The sequence below is a fragment of the Mchenga conophoros genome, unplaced genomic scaffold (assembly GCF_057382185.1).
Source record: "Mchenga conophoros isolate Kocher_MC1m ecotype Shallow Benthic unplaced genomic scaffold, M_conophoros_male_GT1.1 unmapped_scaffold_6, whole genome shotgun sequence".
NCBI lineage: Eukaryota > Metazoa > Chordata > Actinopteri > Cichliformes > Cichlidae > Mchenga > Mchenga conophoros.
In genome coordinates, this window is record NW_028182333.1 from 602,279 (window position 1) to 622,431 (window position 20,153).

A 20,153-nucleotide genomic window follows, 5' to 3' on the forward strand; every position below is an offset into this window, starting at 1 on the left:
AGAGAGATCAGCAGCAACACTGAACATATCTTAAGACATGGAAACCTTTATGAAGTGAAAGGACAGACAGTGAAGGTTGAGAAAGAATTGTACTTAATAGATTTTTTCAGACGATGACAGTACTGGTATGCTTACTCTAGAAAAATGGTTGAATCATATTCCATATAGTACTTACTTAAAATGAACACACTTCAGTCCTCCTAAAATGACTGACAGCATCTGAAATGAAACAATGACAGATTAAGACTGTAAGAATATATGTTTATAAATGCCTAATACTCCAATCTCATATTTATTCTATCTATTAAGATGGACAAATTCTAAGCATTTACCAATCACTTGACTTGTTTGAAGTGAAGGTAGATACTAAACGTATTCGTTTAGGCAATAACAATAAAGCTGAATTTAATATTAACAATAGATAATTAGGAATGTTTTGCTCATTTTTATTTCACCTCACCAGGTTACAAAAGGAGCTTTCTCAGCAGGTCACTCTTCTCAGCTACCCTGTCAATGACCATGTCAGAGTCCAATGACATGAGAATGTCCTTTTCAGTGGCCATCAGCATAAACATCTCCAGCTTGTTTGCAGACAGGCTGCTTCGGAGTCTGCTTTTAATGAAGTTGAGTGTAGAGAACGTTCTTTCACAGGCAACCTGAGTGAGGGAGAGGGTCAGCAGGTACTTGTATGCCAGCCCAAGGAGACGATAGGCATCAGACAGCATGTTGAACCGCCTGAGTATTTGATAGCAGCACAGTGGGCAATTTTTGCAAGAACCACAGCTTTCGGTCACAATTTCACTTTCTTCGTCCCATTCTTCAGATCTGTCCTTTGCTGTTCTGGTCGTGTACTCATCTACATGTGATGTCTTAAGCCTTTCCCACTGTTCAGCAAAACGTTTCAGTTCTGACTGAAGGTTATTAACTGTAGCCCTGCTGTCAAATTTAAGTAGACAGGCGCTGAGGTTCTGAAATGCATTACTTGGAAGAGAAACTGTTCTGACCTGGCTAAACTTCCTGGGGTCCAACCATGCCAAATCGGCAAGAAGAGGGCCATGTATGACAAATCGTCTGTGGATTGCTTCAATAACTGTCCAGGATGATGTTGTGCACTTTCACCTCATATGATTTCTCAGCATTGATTTGCAACTCATCTTCAGGCATCTCTCCGGCCATGCCTTTTCTCTTTTTGGCTCTCTTTTTAGGTAGTTCAGCCTCCACTTCCATGTCTGTGTTGTTCTCCCTCTCCTCTAGTTTTTGATTTGTCTGTTTCACAAATGTGTCTGCAGCTGTCTTCACAGTTGGAAAGTCCCTGGCAATACTTTTGAGGCCATCTTGTGTGGCAGTCACCATATGATGGGCAGAGAGAATGTCCATCCCCTTTGACTGGAGGTACTTTGACAGAGTAGTTGTTGCTCAAACACTCTAAGAAATATCTGTGCTGTTAACACAGTTTCATGCTTCAAGAGACACTCTTTAAAGCCTCGTGCTTTGGCACGAACAGCTGGCTTTTCTTTTTCCCTCTTTTCAATGGCTTCCATCGTCAGCACTACATCAACGAAGAGGCCATCATCTGGTTTTCCAAAATGTCCAAAGATTTTCTGGAGGGCATCATGCTTGGCCCACCACCGTGTCTCACCTATTGGACTGAGGCGTCTGTGTCTTGTGTTTTCGGTTTGTTTCTCCCACAGATTAACCCTGTGATAGGACTCCTTGATGAACACAGCTATGTCATTAAGTAAATTAAAGAGTGATCCACTTTCAATGACACTTTGTGTTGTGTCAGCAATCACAAGATTAAGTATGTGTGCATAGCACCACACATGCACATGAGTTGGAGACTGGGCAGTCATAAGTGCTGAAAAGCCTTTGTACTGGCCCTGCATATTTGAAGCACCATCTGTTGCATTCCCAATGCACATGGCCTTGTCTAGATTCAGATGCTCTAAAACTCCAGAAAGCAAGTTTACAAAGTACTGCCCCGTGGGATGCTTCGCACCTCACTATGGAGACAAGCCTCTCCTGCACAGACTCAGTAACATACCTGATGATTACTGAACACTGATCATAACCTGTGATGTCTTGGGTTGTGTCTAGCTGAACAGAAAACATCCCAGCTTTCTGGACATCACTGGCGATGCTCTCTTGAAGGAGATGGCCAAGTGCATCAATCACTGAGTTGACAGTTGTTTTGGAGAGTAGGGTGATGAGAGATCCTCTACCTCTTGATCCATGGTCTGATGCAACTTCTTGCTTTTTTCAATGCAGTCATTCAAATGTTCTCCAAGGCACATATCATACTTGCCTAATAACACAATCAGTTCCAGAAAGTTACCATGATCGATGGTGTTATCACCTAAAGTGTATGCAGCCTCATTCTCCACATGCCTATAGCTGAGTCCCCTCTTCCCAAGTACTTTGATCACATCCACCATATGCTCTAAAACTTGCCGTCTCTTTTTCACTTGTGCTCTGTGAGCTGACAACTGACTGCCAGCAAACAAGCTCCTGATGTTGCCTTTTGAGCACCTTAAGAAAAAAGCTTCAGCACAGGTCTGGTGTGTGTTGCTCTTTTCATGCTCCTCTGTGCGCAGATGTATATGTCGCCAGTCACTCGTGCCTGTTATAAATGTGCTGGTGTCAGTCAGCCTTGCAAATGCCAGACACACAAAGCAGAACAATAAATGGCGTTCTTTGCAATAAGTAAGCCACTTCCTGTTGGTGCCATCTTTACAGCTGAACACCCTCATCACAACTGCACTGCTACTGTTCTGCTGTGGGTGGTAATCTAAGAAGGCCTGTAATATGGCAGGTTCAGGGCGAGCAAAGTAATCGATGCCCTGGCTCTCTCTCTCTTGCTCCATCTCTCTCTCTTGCTCCATCTCTCTCTCCTGCTCTTCCATCTCTCTCTCCTGCTCTTCCATCTCTCTCTCTTGCTCTTCCATCTCTCTCTCTTGCTCTTCCATCTCTCTCTCTTGCTCTTCCATCTCTCTCTCTTGCTCTTCCATCTCTCTCTCTTGCTCTTCCATCTCTCTCTCTCTTGCTCTTCCATCTCTCTCCTCTTGCTCTTCCATCTCTCTCTCTTGCTCTTCCATCTCTCTCTCCTGCTCTTCCATCTCACTCTCTTGCTCCATCTCTCTCTCTTGCTCTTCCATCTCTCTCTCCTGCTCTTCCATCTCACTCTCTTGCTCCATCTCTCTCTCTTGCTCTTCCATCTCTCTCTCTTGCTCTTCCATCTCTCTCTCTTGCTCCATCTCTCTCTCTTGCTCTTCCATCTCTCTCTCTCTTGCTCTTCCATCTCTCTCTCTTGCTCTTCCATCTCTCTCTCTTGCTCTTCCATCTCTCTCTCTTGCTCTTCCATCTCTCTCTCTTGCTCTTCCATCTCTCTCTCCTGCCTCTTCCATCTCTCTCTCTTGCTCTTCCATCTCTCTCTCTTGCTCCATCTCTCTCTCTTGCTCTTCCATCTCTCTCTCTTGCTCCATCTCTCTCTCTTGCTCTTCCATCTCTCTCTCTTGCTCTTCCATCTCTCTCTCTCTTGCTCTTCCATCTCTCTCTCTCTTGCTCTTCCATCTCTCTCTCTTGCTCTTCCATCTCTCTCTCTGCTCTTCCATCTCTCTCTCTTGCTCTTCCATCTCTCTCTCTTGCTCCATCTCTCTCTCTTGCTCTTCCATCTCTCTCTCTTGCTCTTCCATCTCTCTCTCCTGCTCTTCTGTCTCCTCTGTCACAGACTTCTCCACTTTTGATGATAAATCAGCCTGGTGCAACATGTAAGGATTGGCACAATTTGTTAAGATTTTGAGAAGTTTGAGAAACTAACCTTAAGCATAAAATAAAATTTACTATCAGTAACTTCATAGCACCCGCCCAGCAGTATATAAACTCCGTCATGCTAGTTACGCTGTACGAGTTATTAACCTGTGCAGTTAATAAAAGGACAGGTAATGTTTGTCACGCTGTTGCACACACAGCACGCTCGTTTGTTTCAGTTTGTCAGTAGCAACAAGACAGCTTACCAACGTGTACGTAATAAGCTAATACTCCTGTGTGCTACACACTACAGTGTGCGCTGTACACCTACTTACTGGTTTTGTCGCATCAGTCTGTGTCTCTGAGTTAACTTGTGTTTCTCCTACAGCTCCGGACCGCAACAAATGCGCGTGCTCTTTGTGAGCTCGTTCCCGGCTCGTAACCACCGCGTTCTGCTGTCAAGGGTGATCATTGGTTAAATGTGATCATGTGACTGATGCAAGCCAGATCCTTTTATTTAGCGAAACTGTGATTAATAGTTAAATATTATTGTTGAGGGGCACAGACAGGACTCCGCACGCACACACACATTAAAAAAAAAAAAAAAAAATTAAAAAAAAAAAAGTTGCCTCAACAAAAGGGCACCTTGGGCACCCATCAGGAAAGGGGCGGGTGCTCAAGCCCCTCTAACCCCCCCCCCCCCTGCACGTGCCTGCTGTTAGGTTAATTGTGCTGATCCTCGGGTTGGGGGATTTGCGTTTGTACTGGAGCGCAAAATTCAATCCAATGGAAGATGGACAACAAAAGTTCAAAGCCATCAGGTGCTCAGGTTAGAAAAAAGAGAAAAGATGCAGGTAAGCAGACGTGTGATTGGATAATGGCAGCTCATCCTGAACCAATCAGACTAAACTCCAAACAATACATTATGTTACAGATTTTAATATTAATTAGTCATTGTTACTTGTTGATTTGTCCTTTTCTCATTGTGTGACGAATTATGACGACTGTTTGGTAGCTGTTATTGTCTCTCTCTCTCTCTTCATGTGTGTTTCTCTGGTGAAACAATAGTTTTGTGTTAATGTTAGGGCTGCACGATTTTGCATAAAATGAGAATCACGATTTTTTTGGCTTAGAATTGAGATCATGATTCTCTCATAACAATAAATAAACATAAATCAACAAATGTCTGACGTTTTGTTGTTGCAGCAAAATGTTGTCCTGCTTGAAATTCCGTCTCCACCGTTGCTCGACGCTGCATGTATAGAGCAGGTAGTGCAACAATAGAAAAATAGTTGCGGGACGGCACTGTGTAGCGTTTGTCTAGGGTGTTGATCGTTTTCCTAAATCCCTCGTTTTGCACAGTGTTGATGGAGCCATATCTTTGGTCAGGTGATAAGTGATAGCCTCCGTAATGTCTTTGTGCCTGCGGGAGTTCGACGTGTATAGGGAAGCGCTGTATAAGGTTCCCGTTATTGATGTTTGGGTGGTTGACCGGGACGGATTTTCTCCTGTCACTTTCTCGTCATCCCTGACGTGCTCTCCGTTGTTGTTTCCCTGCTAATTTTAGCATCACACGGCACAGCTTCTGTATCACGTGGTATAAGGCTCCGCCCGTGTCATTTGTTGAGCAGGAAGAGTGAGCGCTTGTTTTCATGCAGAGTACGTCCCGGAACAAAATGCGGTACATTTGATCCCTGTTGTCTTTGCTTGATGATTGGTTTGAGTCTTGACAATCCACATTGCTGGCGTTGCATCTTTCAATGCCAGCAATGGCAGGTATCAGTGCTCAAACCTTTTGTGTTTGTTTCCAACAAGTTGCCCACCTCGGGAAACAAAAATGTGTTCTTTTACTTGTCAGATGAACATATGAGACACTGTGACTCTTCAGTGCAGTGTGGAGCCTAACAAAGATCTGTTTTGTGTCCCAGCTGATCAGCAGGAGGAGGAGAGTCTGACGGAGCAGCAGAGGAACATTTTCAGCTACTTGGACTCAGCTCAGCCACTACAGAGGAAACAATGAGCTCAACACAGAAGGTGACAGACAGAGCAGGACCATATGACCAAAGATATTTATCACCATATACATTTGAACATTTGCCATAACGATGTAGCTGACGATAGAATTGACAGCAGACAAAATACTTTACAGCTGCACAACTTTATTAAAAAGCCATCAATGTATTTTCACTGAAACAAGCAGCTGTTGTTTATGTGCATTAAAGTTATATAAAAATGTAACAGTGCAAATGCAAATTCCTCGCTGACAGTTTAACCAAAAGGCGTTTCCAGTGGAAACTGGCCGACACATCCTGAGCATAACCATGTATAATATCCACTAAACTTCAGAAGAGGTTATACAGTCGTGGCCAAAAGGTTTGAGAATTGCATAAATATTGGAACCTGGAGAAGTTGCTGCTTAAGTTTTTATAATAGCATTTTGCCTGCACTCCAGAATGTTATGAGGAGTGATCAGATGAACTGAATCGTCCTTCTTTGCCATGAAAACGAACTTAATCCCCAAAAAGCCTTACCGCTGCATTTCATTGCTGTCATCAAAGGACCTGCTGAGACCATTTCAGTGATCGTCTTCTTAACTCAGGTGAGAATGTTGGCGAGCACGAGGCTGGAGATCATCATGGCTGTATCCCGATTCAGGTTCTGCAGCTTTAAAGTCCTCAAGGGCCGCGTACTCAAAGACCGCTAAGGCCGAAGTGCGAGGCTCGTAGGCTCGTGAAATGGGACGTCTAGCCTCCGTCGCGCTGCCCAGGTTGCCTAGCAACCATGATACTAACAGCTGGAAACGTTTCATACAGCTTTGTTTGACAGAAATGAAGGAGAACATATTTAGTTCATTTGTTTCTACATGAGCTCTGTGTGATTTGATGAGTATCTGAGGCTGAGACCACAGGACTGTGAAACATGATTGTTGGGCTTCATTTCTGTGCTGAACAGTCGTTTAAGATTAGCTGTAAATAACAATTAGCTGATGTTGTTCATGAGACTAAAGTCATCTCACTGTGGTAATGTAAATATAATATGGCCAATATTATAGTTATTATATTAATCACTTCACTCACAGACAAGTATCTGTGACAGTGTGTATACAGATGTATCATATATAAGAGACAAATATTGTTCTTTTAATATGTTGGTACTAAATGTGGCTCAATGCTTACATATATGTGTAAAAAGCAAATGTAGGAGCTGTGATAACTGTGTCTGATAGAATGAAGAGTAGACTGATATATGAAATATTCCTTTATTGGGTGAGAAAATCAGACCATGTCATAACTGCTTTAAGTCACACAGAATAGATATCAGAGCCTTAAACAGGCTGACGTCTGCTAAATGGGTCAAACTGGGCAGAACGTCTACAAACACATAACATCCTTATAGAATATGATGTAACACTATAGATCAACTTAGCTCAGAATATATAAAGCATATAAACAGTTACAGCAATATGATGCAACAAACACAGCAGCTACTGATCCAAAATACTCAAAGCTTCATAGAACTGAAACCAACATTTATTTTTAGCTCCATTCTGCTGCTGATACAGACTTTAGGTTTCTGAACATTAAACTTGTTGCTGCCTTTCATAGTGTGTAACTTGAAGGCCCTGAGTACTTTCTCCCACACTGAAAACACTGGGATGATCACATTATTTGAACATTACCTAATAAGACTGATTCAGCACAGACAGTTATGTTAAACTTTCCTAGCAGTCCTTCACAAACAGGGAACAGTCTGTCTATTCTCTCCATCTGTCAGCTGCTGCTGGCTCTTCCTCCTCCTCTTCCTCACACACTGCTGAGTTTGTCCTGGTGGATCATCAGGGCTGCAAAGCCTCACAGATGATGTGCAGCAGTGGGTCCCTCAGTCTGTCCTCACTCTGGACACTTGCAGTCGTCACACATGGAAATCAAATGTGTGATAAGCTGCAGGATTCAAACACAAGTGTAACTTATAAACACATGTTCATACTTTTATTCCACAATCAGAGAGAAAGAAACAGAGAGAGAGTGCAGGACAGACAGACAGGTGACAGTCTCAGGTGTACACACTGCTACACAACAGCACCAGAGAAGCAGGATTTAGTGTTTGTGTTATTACGAGTGTAAACAAGAAGAGTTCCAGATGGTGCAGTGGACACATGTGTGACTGCTGTGATTAAAGCATCTTTCTTTCAGCTTAACGAGTGAACCGTCAGCTCGTTCAAACACACGTTAAAGTGCGTTTGGCTCGACACCACCGAGCAGAGGCAGCAATATAACACAGCTAACATTAACAGTGCAGTGAATCCTGCTTGTGCCGTGATGTTCAGGACTGCAAACCGAGCAGCATCACTGACTTTCAGCTTGTTGTGTTTGTGGATATATGACTGACTTTAATTATCCACAAAATCATCACATTCTCTGTCAGATGAAGGTCGACTATTGAACGGCGTATATTTTAAAGGCTTTAAAACCAAGTTAACGCTGAAAGTACAAACATCACTAATGTCACATAACTCTGCCGACAAGGCATAGCTATGGCTATGAAATGCTCTTTGTGTATCACTTCTTCATTATGAAAGATGTCATTAATGCACTAGTAATGTCTCATCTGGAGTATTGTTCAATCATTTGGTCAGCAGCTAATAAGACAGATCTTAACAGACTTCAGTTAGTCCAGAATAAGGCGTCCAGATTAGTGTGAAGATGTTCATACTATACTAATATTGATAAAATGCATAATAACCTTTCTTGGCTTCCTGTACAGGCTAAAATATTCTATGGCTTACTTGTAGTTCTAAAGAAAGCAATTCTGTTAAACACACCACATTTATTCTGCTCAGCTGCAGTATCCAGATGAAATACATCATCATATTACACAGTTTTCAACAAGCTGCAATTTAGTTAATGCTCGAGTTAAAAGTAACGTTTTGTAAAACTGTTACATTTAGAGCAACTTTTAAGTGGAATAAGTTGCCTTAAAAAATTAGAGAATTATTCAAAACTTCAATGAACACTTAAAAGCCGATTTACAGAGCTTTTAGTTGTTGTAAATATTGTAAGACATGATTTGTTTTTGAAATTTGTGTAATGTGCCTCAATGTTATTGATATTATTATTATTGATTGCTTATATTTGAACAATTGTGAAACCTCACTGTGGATGTAAGAGTGAAATTATGTGGATATCTTGAATCCACTTTATTGTGTAATATTTTATGTGAGTATTTGACGGAAGACGAGCAACATCTGTTGTGGAAGCTAACGGGGTTCCTTTAGAATAAACAAACATAGGATTTATTATCACTGAATAATTCTGTATAAATCTATACAAATTATAGAAATATGTAATAGGAAACAACAAAATAATCTAAATTATAAAATAATGTGTGTGTGTGTGTGTGTGTGTGTGTGTGCGTGTGTGTGTGTGTGTGTGTGTGTACAATCAGGAGGGATGGGCATGATTTTAGTGTTTGAACAGTCATGAATTATCTTTTTTTTTTTTTTTATTTAAGTGACATCAGAAACAGCAGTATGCGACATCACGTGATGGCGGAGCTTCAGTTCATCCTTTGTCATCTTTTTTTTTTTTTTTAATAGGACAGGGGAAAGAATGAAAGAAAGAGAGGGAGAGAAAGAAAGAAAACCAAAGGGGAGAAGAGACGGTGAGAAGGGGGGAAGAGAGAAAAAAAAAACAAACAACAAAAAAAACTCCTGGGTCACCTGTATGGAGAAAAAAAACAAAAAAACAAACAGAGGAGACAGCAAACAACAAAGAGCAACATAATAATAGAAAAAAAAAGCACCATCACAATAAACTAGCTAGTCATAGATATCAATAGTTATTATTAAATAATAGACGATATTGTTCAGCACGCAAGATAGACAGCGCACAGTGTGCTTTGAGGCAGCAGCCAAGAAAGCTTTAGTCCGCGTCTGTGAATACCCATGTGTACACCTGTGTGCATACCTGTGTGGATCAGCATGCTTGCATTCCAAAGGTTTCTCCATGTAATGATCTGCTAGGGAGTGTGGGGAGCCACAGCCCTGTCCTTTATGGTATCAAGCGGGTATGGAGATCAAAACTCCAGACATCCAGGGGCCCCCAGAACACAAGAGACCAAGGAAGACCCACAGAGGGGCAGCTGCGCCACTGTCCCAGTAAGAGCTGAGGAGAGTCCCAGATGAGGGCTCATTCAGCAGCCGCGGAGCAGAAGCCAGGGGGAGTTGCAGTGATGCGCCCGTGGGCTCCGCCGGCAGCCAGCTGTGCCTGAGTGACCGAGCCCCAGGCCGAGAGGCCAGGGGCTCGGTCACCTCTGAAATGGCCCGAGCGAGCCGCCAAGGAGTGAGCCGGTGTGCACCCGGACGCCCACCCCCAGATACAAAGAACCACCAACGCACCGACACCTGAGGGAGTCCGCCACCGGCAGGGGAAGTGGTGGTGGGTGGAGATAGGCCTCCAAACCTTGGAAGGCCCGAGATGTCCCCAGAGAGGTGGTGTCTGATACCCAACCTGACATATAAATACAAACATACAGGCACACACAGACACAAACATCCATTCCCACCCTCATGCTCTCATGTGCACTTCACACTCAACCGAGGTGGAGACAAATATAAAGAGACACTGTATACGCGATCACACTCCCCAAGCGTACTCTACAAACCGGGTCTAGGTACCCTTGCCCCTGGAGGGGGGAACTGCACCCAGACCCAGGTGGTGTTACCCTTTTCCCTGCGGTGGGGAGAGGCAGACCGCCCCGACTCCGCAGCAGCAGGGAGGCCCCACACTCCAGACCGCAGTCGGACGGCCAACTCCTCCTAGCCCCCCCGCTCCAGCAGGCCTCAGAGAACGGGGGTGAGAGAATTATCTTTAACAGCAGGTTGGATGTAATGTGTTAGAACTACCAGCAGGTGGGGATAAGAGACCTTTAAGGTGTTTGGTGCCACGCTCCACCTTCAGGTTTAAAACTAGTGTTAATGGAGTTTGAAGGTTGAGTTTGTTCCACGACTGCATTTCACTCACTGCCTCTGTTTGTATCTCTGTCACTGCAGGACCAACATGGAGCCAGAAGTCAGCGCTCTCAGGAGGCCGACAAACCTCACAGAAGAAAGGGAGAGAAAAAACACACCTGTGACGAGTGTGGGAAGGGTTTTACTGTGAGGGCTTCACTAAAACGGCATCAGGTCATCCACACTGGAGAGAGACCGTTCAGCTGTGACTTGTGTGGGAAGGGTTTTACTGTGAGGGCTTCACTAAAACAGCATCAGGTCATCCACACTGGAGAGAGACCGTTCAGCTGTGACTTGTGTGGAAAGTCTTTTTCCTTGAAGCGTTCCCTAAAAAAACACCAACTCATCCACAGTGGAGTTAAAGCGTACAGCTGTGATCAGTGTGGCAGAGCTTTTACTCACAGTAGCAGCTTACAGAAGCATCTAGTTACCCACTCTGGAATTAAGGCATACAGCTGTGACGAGTGTGGGATGGAGTTTACTCTGAAGGCTTCACTAAAACAGCATCAGGTCATCCACACTGGAGAGAGACCGTTCAGCTGTGACTTGTGTGGGAAGTCTTTTTCCTTGAAGGGTTCCCTAAAAAAACACCAACTCATCCACAGTGGAGTTAAAGCGTACAGCTGTGATCAGTGTGGCAGAGCTTTTACTCGCAGTAGTCACTTACAGAGTCATCTAGTTACCCACTCTGGAATTAAGGCATACAGCTGTGATCAGTGTGGCAGAGCTTTTACTCACAGTAGCGGCTTACAGAGTCATCTAGTTACCCACTCTGGAATTAAGGCATACAGCTGTGACGAGTGTGGGATGGAGTTTACTCTGAAGGCTTCACTAAAACAGCATCAGGTCATCCACACTGGAGAGAGACCGTTCAGCTGTGACTTGTGTGGGAAGTCTTTTTCCTTGAAGGGTTCCCTAAAAAAACACCAACTCATCCACAGTGGAGTTAAAGCGTACAGCTGTGATCAGTGTGGCAGAGCTTTTACTCGCAGTAGCAGCTTACAGAGTCATCTAGTTACCCACTCTGGAATTAAGGCATACAGCTGTGACATCTGTGGAAAAACTTTCAGCCAGAGAGGGAACCGAAATAAACACCTACGCATTCACACCAGACATGATGTGTACTGCTGTGAACAGTGTGGCAATCAGTTTACAACAGACGCACACTTACAACGACACATGTTTACCCACACTGAGGAGAGACCTTATCAATGTGACCTGTGTGAGAAGACTTTTAAAGCTCCACATCACCTGAGACAACACCAACAGATCCACACCAGAAAGAGACTCTACAAGTGCAGCTACTGTGAGGTATGTATTTATATTGTTATCTTGTCATTTTAGCCTGACTGTTTGGAACAACTCTGCTCATTAAACTGTGTTAGCATGTTAGCAATTCTACTGCATGGAAAAGCAGCTCTGAGTGATTATTCAGATTTTCCTTTCAGTTATGATTTTAGTATTACTGTAGTATTATGGTGGTAGTATTGTAGTTATTGCAGCCCAGTAAACTGAGTGTGTTAACTGAAACAGTCAAATGTAGTTGGACGTCTGCAGAGATGCTCTTTATTTCAGGCGACGTTCAGGATACAAGGACTGACTTACACTGTCTTTGTGTCTTTGTTTAGAAGCAGAGCGACACAGATGGATCCAGTTCTCAACCCTGTCATCACTGTGGTGGTGGGAAAGACTTTCATTGTGACCTCTGTGGGAAAAACTTTCAGTCGGCAAGCTGCCCTTAAAACACATCAACGTAGACACACTGGAGACAAACTGAAATACTGCAAAGAATGTGGGAGAAGCTTCACCACATCACATCACTTAAAACAACATGAACTGATTCACAGTGGGGTTAAAAAGCACCTCTGTGATCAGTGTGGGTCATCCTTCACCACTGCATGGAAGCTTAAATCACACAAACGAGTCCACACAGGAGAGAAACCACACAAGTGCAGACACTGTGAGAGAAGCTTCTCACGGTCAGGTCATCGTAACATTCATGAACGAACACACATAGAAGGAAACTACAGCTGTGACCAGTGTGACAAGAGCTTCAGGAATCTCAGTTCATACTCTGCACACAAACGATCCCACGTTACTAATAAACTGTTTCACTGTTACCAATGTGCCCAACCATTCACCTCATTGTCTGCTCTGTGCAAACATCAGCGCGATCACTCAGGGCTGAAATCACTCCCATCACTGGATCACAGTGAATCTGAAGACACAGAAAGATCCTCTGGTTTCTGTGTCAGACTCAAAAAGCTTGAGATCAGGCTCCACAGAGTTCAGATAGAATCATTTAAACTTGTGTTGAACTGAACTGGTTGCTGGGCTGAACTTCTACATAATACAGATCTACATGGGATCTTCTTTTCTGTTGTTTTACTGAGTCAGTTTTGTCCTTTTTTCTCTGTCCTGGTTTTGCTCGTCTGTAAATGATTGAAACTCAGTCAAATAGTTCATTGTTCTCCAGCAAAACGTTTTGGAAACTCATGTTTAACCTTTAAAACTCTGACATGTTTTAGCACACAAGGCTTCATCGGGGAGTTCACTCATGATTGGACCATGAGAACAAAGGTTTTTAGTTCTTTCAAAGAGAGTCTTGGAGATGTTTGATGTTTCTGTTTTTCTGAAACCACCTGAAAGAAAAACTATTTTTCTTGCTTTATGTAGTGTGGAAGTTTTTAATGTTTCTTCATCTGTGATGTTCTTGAATGTGTTCACGTGAAGATGGTACAAATAAACTGTCCTTTCAGCTTTAGCTCCTAATTTATTCATTATTTATGGTTGTAGCACAGCAGCCGTCTCTTGATTAACACATGGAGGGCTCGGGATCTGATGGTGTCGTCTCCCTAATTTGCCCACTCAGTAAATCTCACTCATGGCCAAGAAATTGAAATAAACCTTGTTTCCCTGCTGGATAGTGATCCACTGTAACTCTGCTCCTCCTTCCTGTTTAGGATTTCTGTGGCTGAAGTAAAATTCCCTCCATCCATCACTTATCCCAGCTAACCCAAAGTGAAATAAAGTTTTGCTCATCTTTAAAAAGCATTACAATAATGGGCATTACCAATGCAAACTGAATGATACAGAAGATGAAAGAAGAGACTTTGACGCGTCAGTGTAGCGCGTCTGGCGCGTTTGACTCGCGAATAAAACCACGCGCGTGAGTTTTTGTGTTGCATTTTGTGCATACGCGCGTTTCGCGTCTACCGCTCGAGTTGGAAAAATCTGAACTCCAGCGTCAAATCGCGCCGCGACAACCAATCAGGAGCCTGGTGACGTGGCTGTTACCTAGGTCAAAGGGGCAGATCCAGCCAAAGCCTTTCATACTTCAATGGAGGGGAAGGCTAATCAATGCGGTAGCAAACAACTCGGAGCTGTACAACACCAGCTGCTTTCAGTACCGAGACAGGAATAAAAAGGACCGAGCTTGGAGGAAGATATGTGAAGAGATCGGGCAACCTGGTAAGTTCATTCATTTCTCTTTTGAAAGTTTTCACTGACCCAGGGAAGCCGCACAAAAGCTAGCAAGCCACCGCTATTTTCCCACTGACGTACAAATACCGTTCTGCTTTTATGCATGTTGTCATTTAGGAATATATTTTATTGTCTATTAATAAACAGCACACAGTGGTCCCGCTGTTCATCCGTCACTGCTTTGCTTTTTCGCTGATTTTTTATTGCACAGTACAGCATTGCATTCTGCAGCCTGATTGACAAATCTCCTGCGCTTGCCAAATTTATCACGTTTGGTTTTGATAACCATCGCGTCCAATAGAAAAAACAGCACAAAAACACCCATAACTATGAGCCTCATTCGGAAATAGACACCTGCACCGCGAGGGAAAAAGGCGCACAGCTCCTGGAGCAAGTGGTGAAACTCACCAAACTGCTCATGCCTCTGGAGGACCTGATGGACCCAGGTACGGCGAGGACGTCTTTTACGCTGCTGCTCTGCTCTCCACAGTACATAGAGAAGGGAGACTCTCTCTTCAAGCGCTAGCTCGATAGCTGCCATCTTGCAAAGATACCGGTCTGGCACAGCTCCCTCCCACATTCCTCCCACATTTCCGGTTCACGCGCGTCAAAATATCATATTTTGACGCGCGATGGATTTTTCTTGGACACGCGTTGAGACGCGAATGTACACGCGTCAAATTAGGGGCGTTTGGGGCGTTTTATTCGCGTCCATCGCGTTCGGTGTGAACACACCGTTAGTTGTTCTGCTGCCTAAATACCACAGGGTCTGATTATGAAGTTATTGAGCTGCACATACTTTACGACCTGCTTAAGTTCGAGGTCACAGCGTCTGTAGAGCAGCTGGAACATAATGAAGTCTACAAGGTTAAAGTTTTCTCTTCAGTTATTGTTCTTTCTGCTGCTTGGTTTGATGGATCTGAGAGCTTTTGTTTTTATTATTGTTATTATAATTATCATTAATATTTTACTCTCTAGAAGCTTTAAAATAGTGTTTGTGTTTGAAAAAATTGATTTAAGAATTGAACAGAAACATCTGTCCTTCTGAAAATCGCCCAAAGGCACGGAGACAAAGTCAAAGGATGCAACCTGTAACTTTCTCTTCCTTCATGTCAGGACCATCATCCATGATTTACCGTATTTTCACGACCATAAGACGCACTGTACTAAAAGGCGCAGTCTCAGTTATGTGTGCCTTTACTGTATTTAACACACACATAAGGCGCACTGGATCATAGGGCGCATACAAGTACCGTATGCGTATTTAAAAATAAAGCAGGAGCAAAACAAAGTTTGGTACTCACACTTTTATCATCAATCAAACCCATCGAAGTCCTCATCCTCTGTGTCTGAATTGAACAGCTGCGCTAAATCTCCATCAAACATGCCAGGTTCACTTTCTTCACTGTCAGAGTCACTTTCCGTGCCGTGCGGCTCCTCGGAAACGATGCCGGCTTTTGCGAAAGCTCGAACAACAGTGCCAGCAGACATGTTAGCCCAAGCATCTACAATCCATTGGCAAATTGTGGCGTAACTCGCCCGGCGCTGCCTTCCACTCTTGGTGAAACTGTGGTCTCCATCGGTCATCCATCGCTCCCAGGCCGCTCGCAGCCTTACTTTGAACGGGCGGTTCACACCGATGTCCAGCGGTTGGAGTTCCTTCGTCAGGCCTCCCGGAATGACAGCAAGCTCACAGTTCATTTGTTTCACTAGTTTTTTCACATCGGCTGTGAGGTGGGCACGCATAGAGTCACAGATTAAGAGCGATGGTGATGCGTGGAAAAAACCACCTGGTCTCCTTACATACACCTCCCTCAGCCAGTCTTTCATCATTTCCTTATCCATCCAGCCCTTTTCATTTGCCTTAATTATGATTCCTGCTGGAAACTTCTCTTTAGGCAAAGTCTTTCGCTTAAAAATCACCATAGGCGGCAGTTTCTGTCCATTAGCATGGCAGCCAAGCACAACAGTGAAAGAAGACTTTTCATACCCCGTTGTGCGTATCGCTACCGTGCTGGTCCCTTCTTCTCCACAGTGTGACTCACTGGGATGTCGAAAGTGAGCGGCACCTCGTCCATGTTTGTGATGTGGCTGGATGTTTTTGTCGCCGATGTGTTTGCTGCAGTAGGAGCGGAAGATGGCCAGCTTTTCATTATAATCCGCTGGAAGTTGCTGCGCTACACTGAAAAAATGGGAATTGGGAGGCTTTTGAATTTGCACAAATGAATTTAGTTAATGCTACACAAGTCTTTCATGTTTCTCTTATTTACATGATTAAATAAAGTACTATTTACTTGATTATAAACAATACTGAAACTACTCATTTTTCTTGCATTGATTTAAAGTGACTAAATTAGAATACTAAAACCATTTTAATCGTGTTTGACCACAACCGGAAATGATGCAATATATTCAAAGACAACAACTAAATATGATTGGATAATAAGACCTAGTCTTATCCAATAAGACAACAACATAATTTAAGGAGAGCGCAATTGACCGCCAGATTCTGGAAGACTGTTCAGCCACATGCAACCACATGGCACTGAGTCAGGCATACCGAGAAGTAGGGTTGCCAACCGTCCCTTAAAATACGGAATCGTCCCGTATTTCGAAACAAAAGTACACGTCCCGTATTGAGCTAATAAGGGACGCACTTTGTCCCGTAATACAGTGAGAATCAAAAGTGGCCTATAACGTTTAATGGAATTAATGCTTTGTTTGAAAACATAATTCCCAGCCCCTCTCCTGCTTTGTGACCAATGAGCTGACAGCACACTTATGACAATAAGTGTATGACAATTCAGATTACCGCTCATCTCATTGGTCGAGGAAAGGTCGCTTGCGGAGAAAATACCGGAAGACAACAGATGACCACAACAAGAAGCATGGCCAACAGGGAAACAAACGCCGACACTGCGGTGCAAGTCTCGGACGACAGTACACCTAAAGCTGGGCAAACACTGTGCGATTTTTTCAGTCACGATATTCAGCTCCTGCTCAAACTGCACGATTGACTCGCAGGGTTAGAAGTTGGTAGGTCATGATGCAGGTCTTACACTATACGACCCGATGCTCTGATGCGACCTGAGAGCTCACACTGTGCCTCCATAAAATTAAGGTTATAACAGAAAATCTGTCGCTCGCTCGCTCTGTCTTTCACTCACACAGACACACCACCACCACCAACTTTGCTAAATTGCTAATGAAAAACATTTATCAGGCAGCTGTGATTGAGCAGCAGTGTAAATCCAACTATTTTCACGGTTGTTGTGGTCGTGATCATTTTGTGATGCCACATCGAAAAGGCTCGGATGAGCTATCCAAAGTTCTACAAGTTGTGCCTCCATCGCTTGTGTCCAGATCACAGGCTGCACAGCCGTGCTGCTCCATCTTTTACACCAACGTTTACGTGTTTGCGCGCGAGCAGTGTGAGCGGCTGTGGTGAGACCCTCACGAGCGATTGATGATCGGGAGCTGGTCGTGAGGTGTTAATCGCTTCTCGTTACCCCACGTATACTACACGACGCACGATGAAGGCCAAAATCGGGCTGATCACCAAATCGGTCGCACGACTCAAAAATCGTCTCAAAATGGGCCAAAAATCGCACAGTGCGAGCCCAGCATTAGAGCAGCAATATTTGTTCCCCTCAGAGAAAGGGAAGAATGGGAAAAGGAAAACACCTGGCTGGAAAAAGTTAATATGGGCATGTGCAGTGAATATCAGCGCTATGTGGCCAGAAGTGTGATAATATAATTTATTTTGTGTAATAAACAACTGCAAGGATAGATAGTCATCTATTTGTTGTAATCAATACATAAAAGTAATACATAGATGAATAATGATGATGAGTTAAGATGCGTAATCATGGGAACAAGCGGGTTTACAAACAGGAGCAGCTGATTACCATTAGAAAAGCTGAAATAATACCTCAACTGAAGCCAATTGTACTAAATGCACTATATGTGCACTGTTACAAGAATATTTTTCTTTCTATTGTTTTCTATTATTTTAAGTTAAGCAGGACAGAGTTCTTTTAAAGAAAGATTTACTTATATTCTCAAAAGTTAAGCATGACAGGCTTCTGTTTAAGAAAGAGACCTGTTTTACTGTGTTAATGTTGTCATTTTGAGCTAAAAATAAATGGCTAAATGATCATTTGTTTCACATGTGTTCATATCACAAAGAATAGAATATGCATCTACTTAAATCAACTTCAAGTCAAATGGTTAAAAAAAATAATTTCACACACAAAAAAAGAGCTAGAAAATTCACCACACTGGGAATGGTGAAGACAACTGGGTTGCCCGGCCCTGGCCACGAGGTGTCCCTTATTTATTTTTCAGGGAGTTGGCAACCCTACCGAGAAGGTAAGTAATTTAAATACATTTGTTTTAGTTGGGTACATTTTCACAGAATTGTTGTAGTGCATGCTATATAAATAGTAGTCTGTAACGCATTTACATGTTGTTTTTACAGTGCTAGCTAAAGTTGGTATTAGCTTTGTGGCTAGAGCTGAAAAATGGTAACAATTTACACATAATCGGGAGAAAGCAGCTGTTGTCGGTCAGATATGGAATTTATGCATGTGACAGAGAGCACTGACGTTTTTTGATGGCTTAGCAAGTTAAAACGTCACTGAGAGAGCGCAATAGTGTTTGTGTTACTCGTGCTAGTTATGGCTACAGTGGCTAATTAGTCTGGCTGTAACCGTCAGAGTTTAAGAAGCTGGGAGCACAGTGCCATACCTTAATTCTTGCTGAGGACACACGCTCAAGTTATAATAAGGATCCTGCCACCTTAGACGTGGGTTTAAGAACCTGTGCCCATAAATGCCAAATCATTTTTCCATTTAGTCATTGTTTTAGGTGAAGTGTCACTTACTTGACTATTCTATTGGTTAAGCCCAAATAATACAGCAGATATCTACAAGGAGATAAGTTTGTTCAACAGGAGTATGTCTTATTAAGTGATGTATTGTGAATTTTCCAACATTGTCCTAACAAAAATTAGGACCCTTTCCCCCACTTTTTTTCTACTTTGTGTAGAACATATGTGAGCTGCTTCTCAAAACATTATGTATAAATGAGAGAAAGATTGGTATTTTAAAGAAACCATTGATGCTCTTCTGGACTGGAATATCTTTTTTCAATTAAAATTAATGTTTTTTGTGATGGTGGAATTTTTACCTTTATGATTACAGAAGTCAAAACATCAGATGATGATAGCTTACCATCTAAACTCCGCATCTCTTGGCAAGTCTGAATTAGAGGTCTCAGCTGTATCTGCCTTTCTAGTGGATTTGCTTAAAGAGGAGATAGCTTATTATTATTAGGTACATATTCCCTGACATTCTAGAGGTCAACCTTGCACAGTGTGTGACATTAAAGGGCATAACGTATAGAAATGGAATGGCACCGGCCCAAAGGGCAGCAGGTGGATTGCCAGAATACTGAAAAACCATATCTGCATTGTACCACAGCATATTCTACATTGTCAGAGAGCTTGGTGGCTGGTACAGAGAGCACCACAGAGCTTTTGAGCTCAGCCCAGTATCCACAAGAATATTCACTCTGTGAACTCCTTGATACTTATCCATTGGTTGGCTATGAGATTGGATCAGTCCACATTGTGACTTTAAAAAGGCATATAGAATTAAAAGGTGTTCATATAAGTGTAATAGCTTCAGTAGCATGTATTTCATTAAATAAATTCTTCTTTTTTATGTCTGATCTTTCTAACTTTGAGTATTGGGTATGGATAGCTTTATGAAAACTAAACTGAAACGATTCTTTCTGAATGTCTGATATGTAATTCTTTTTTGCCTACAGAGTCCTATGGGGAGTCCTATGGTCCTAAAGACTGTTTTGGCTGACGGAACCTGTCGAAGGCTCACTCTCTAATGGAGCGCCT

The 20,153-nt window shown here is 43.0% G+C and overlaps 2 protein-coding genes across 2 annotated transcripts in view; both read left to right on the top strand.

Annotated features, from left to right (window-relative positions):
- The window catches only part of LOC146546175 (uncharacterized), a 99,432-nt gene that overhangs the window by 24,966 nt on the left and 54,313 nt on the right, over window positions 1-20,153 (top strand). The window lies entirely within an intron of this gene.
- On the top strand, window positions 5,680-12,498 carry LOC146546176 (uncharacterized). The gene is made up of 3 exons (XM_085266649.1): window positions 5,680-5,781; window positions 10,799-12,067; window positions 12,385-12,498. Exons 1-3 carry the CDS (start codon window positions 5,764-5,766, stop codon window positions 12,496-12,498), a joined length of 1,401 nt encoding a protein of 466 aa, XP_085122775.1. The 5' UTR covers window positions 5,680-5,763.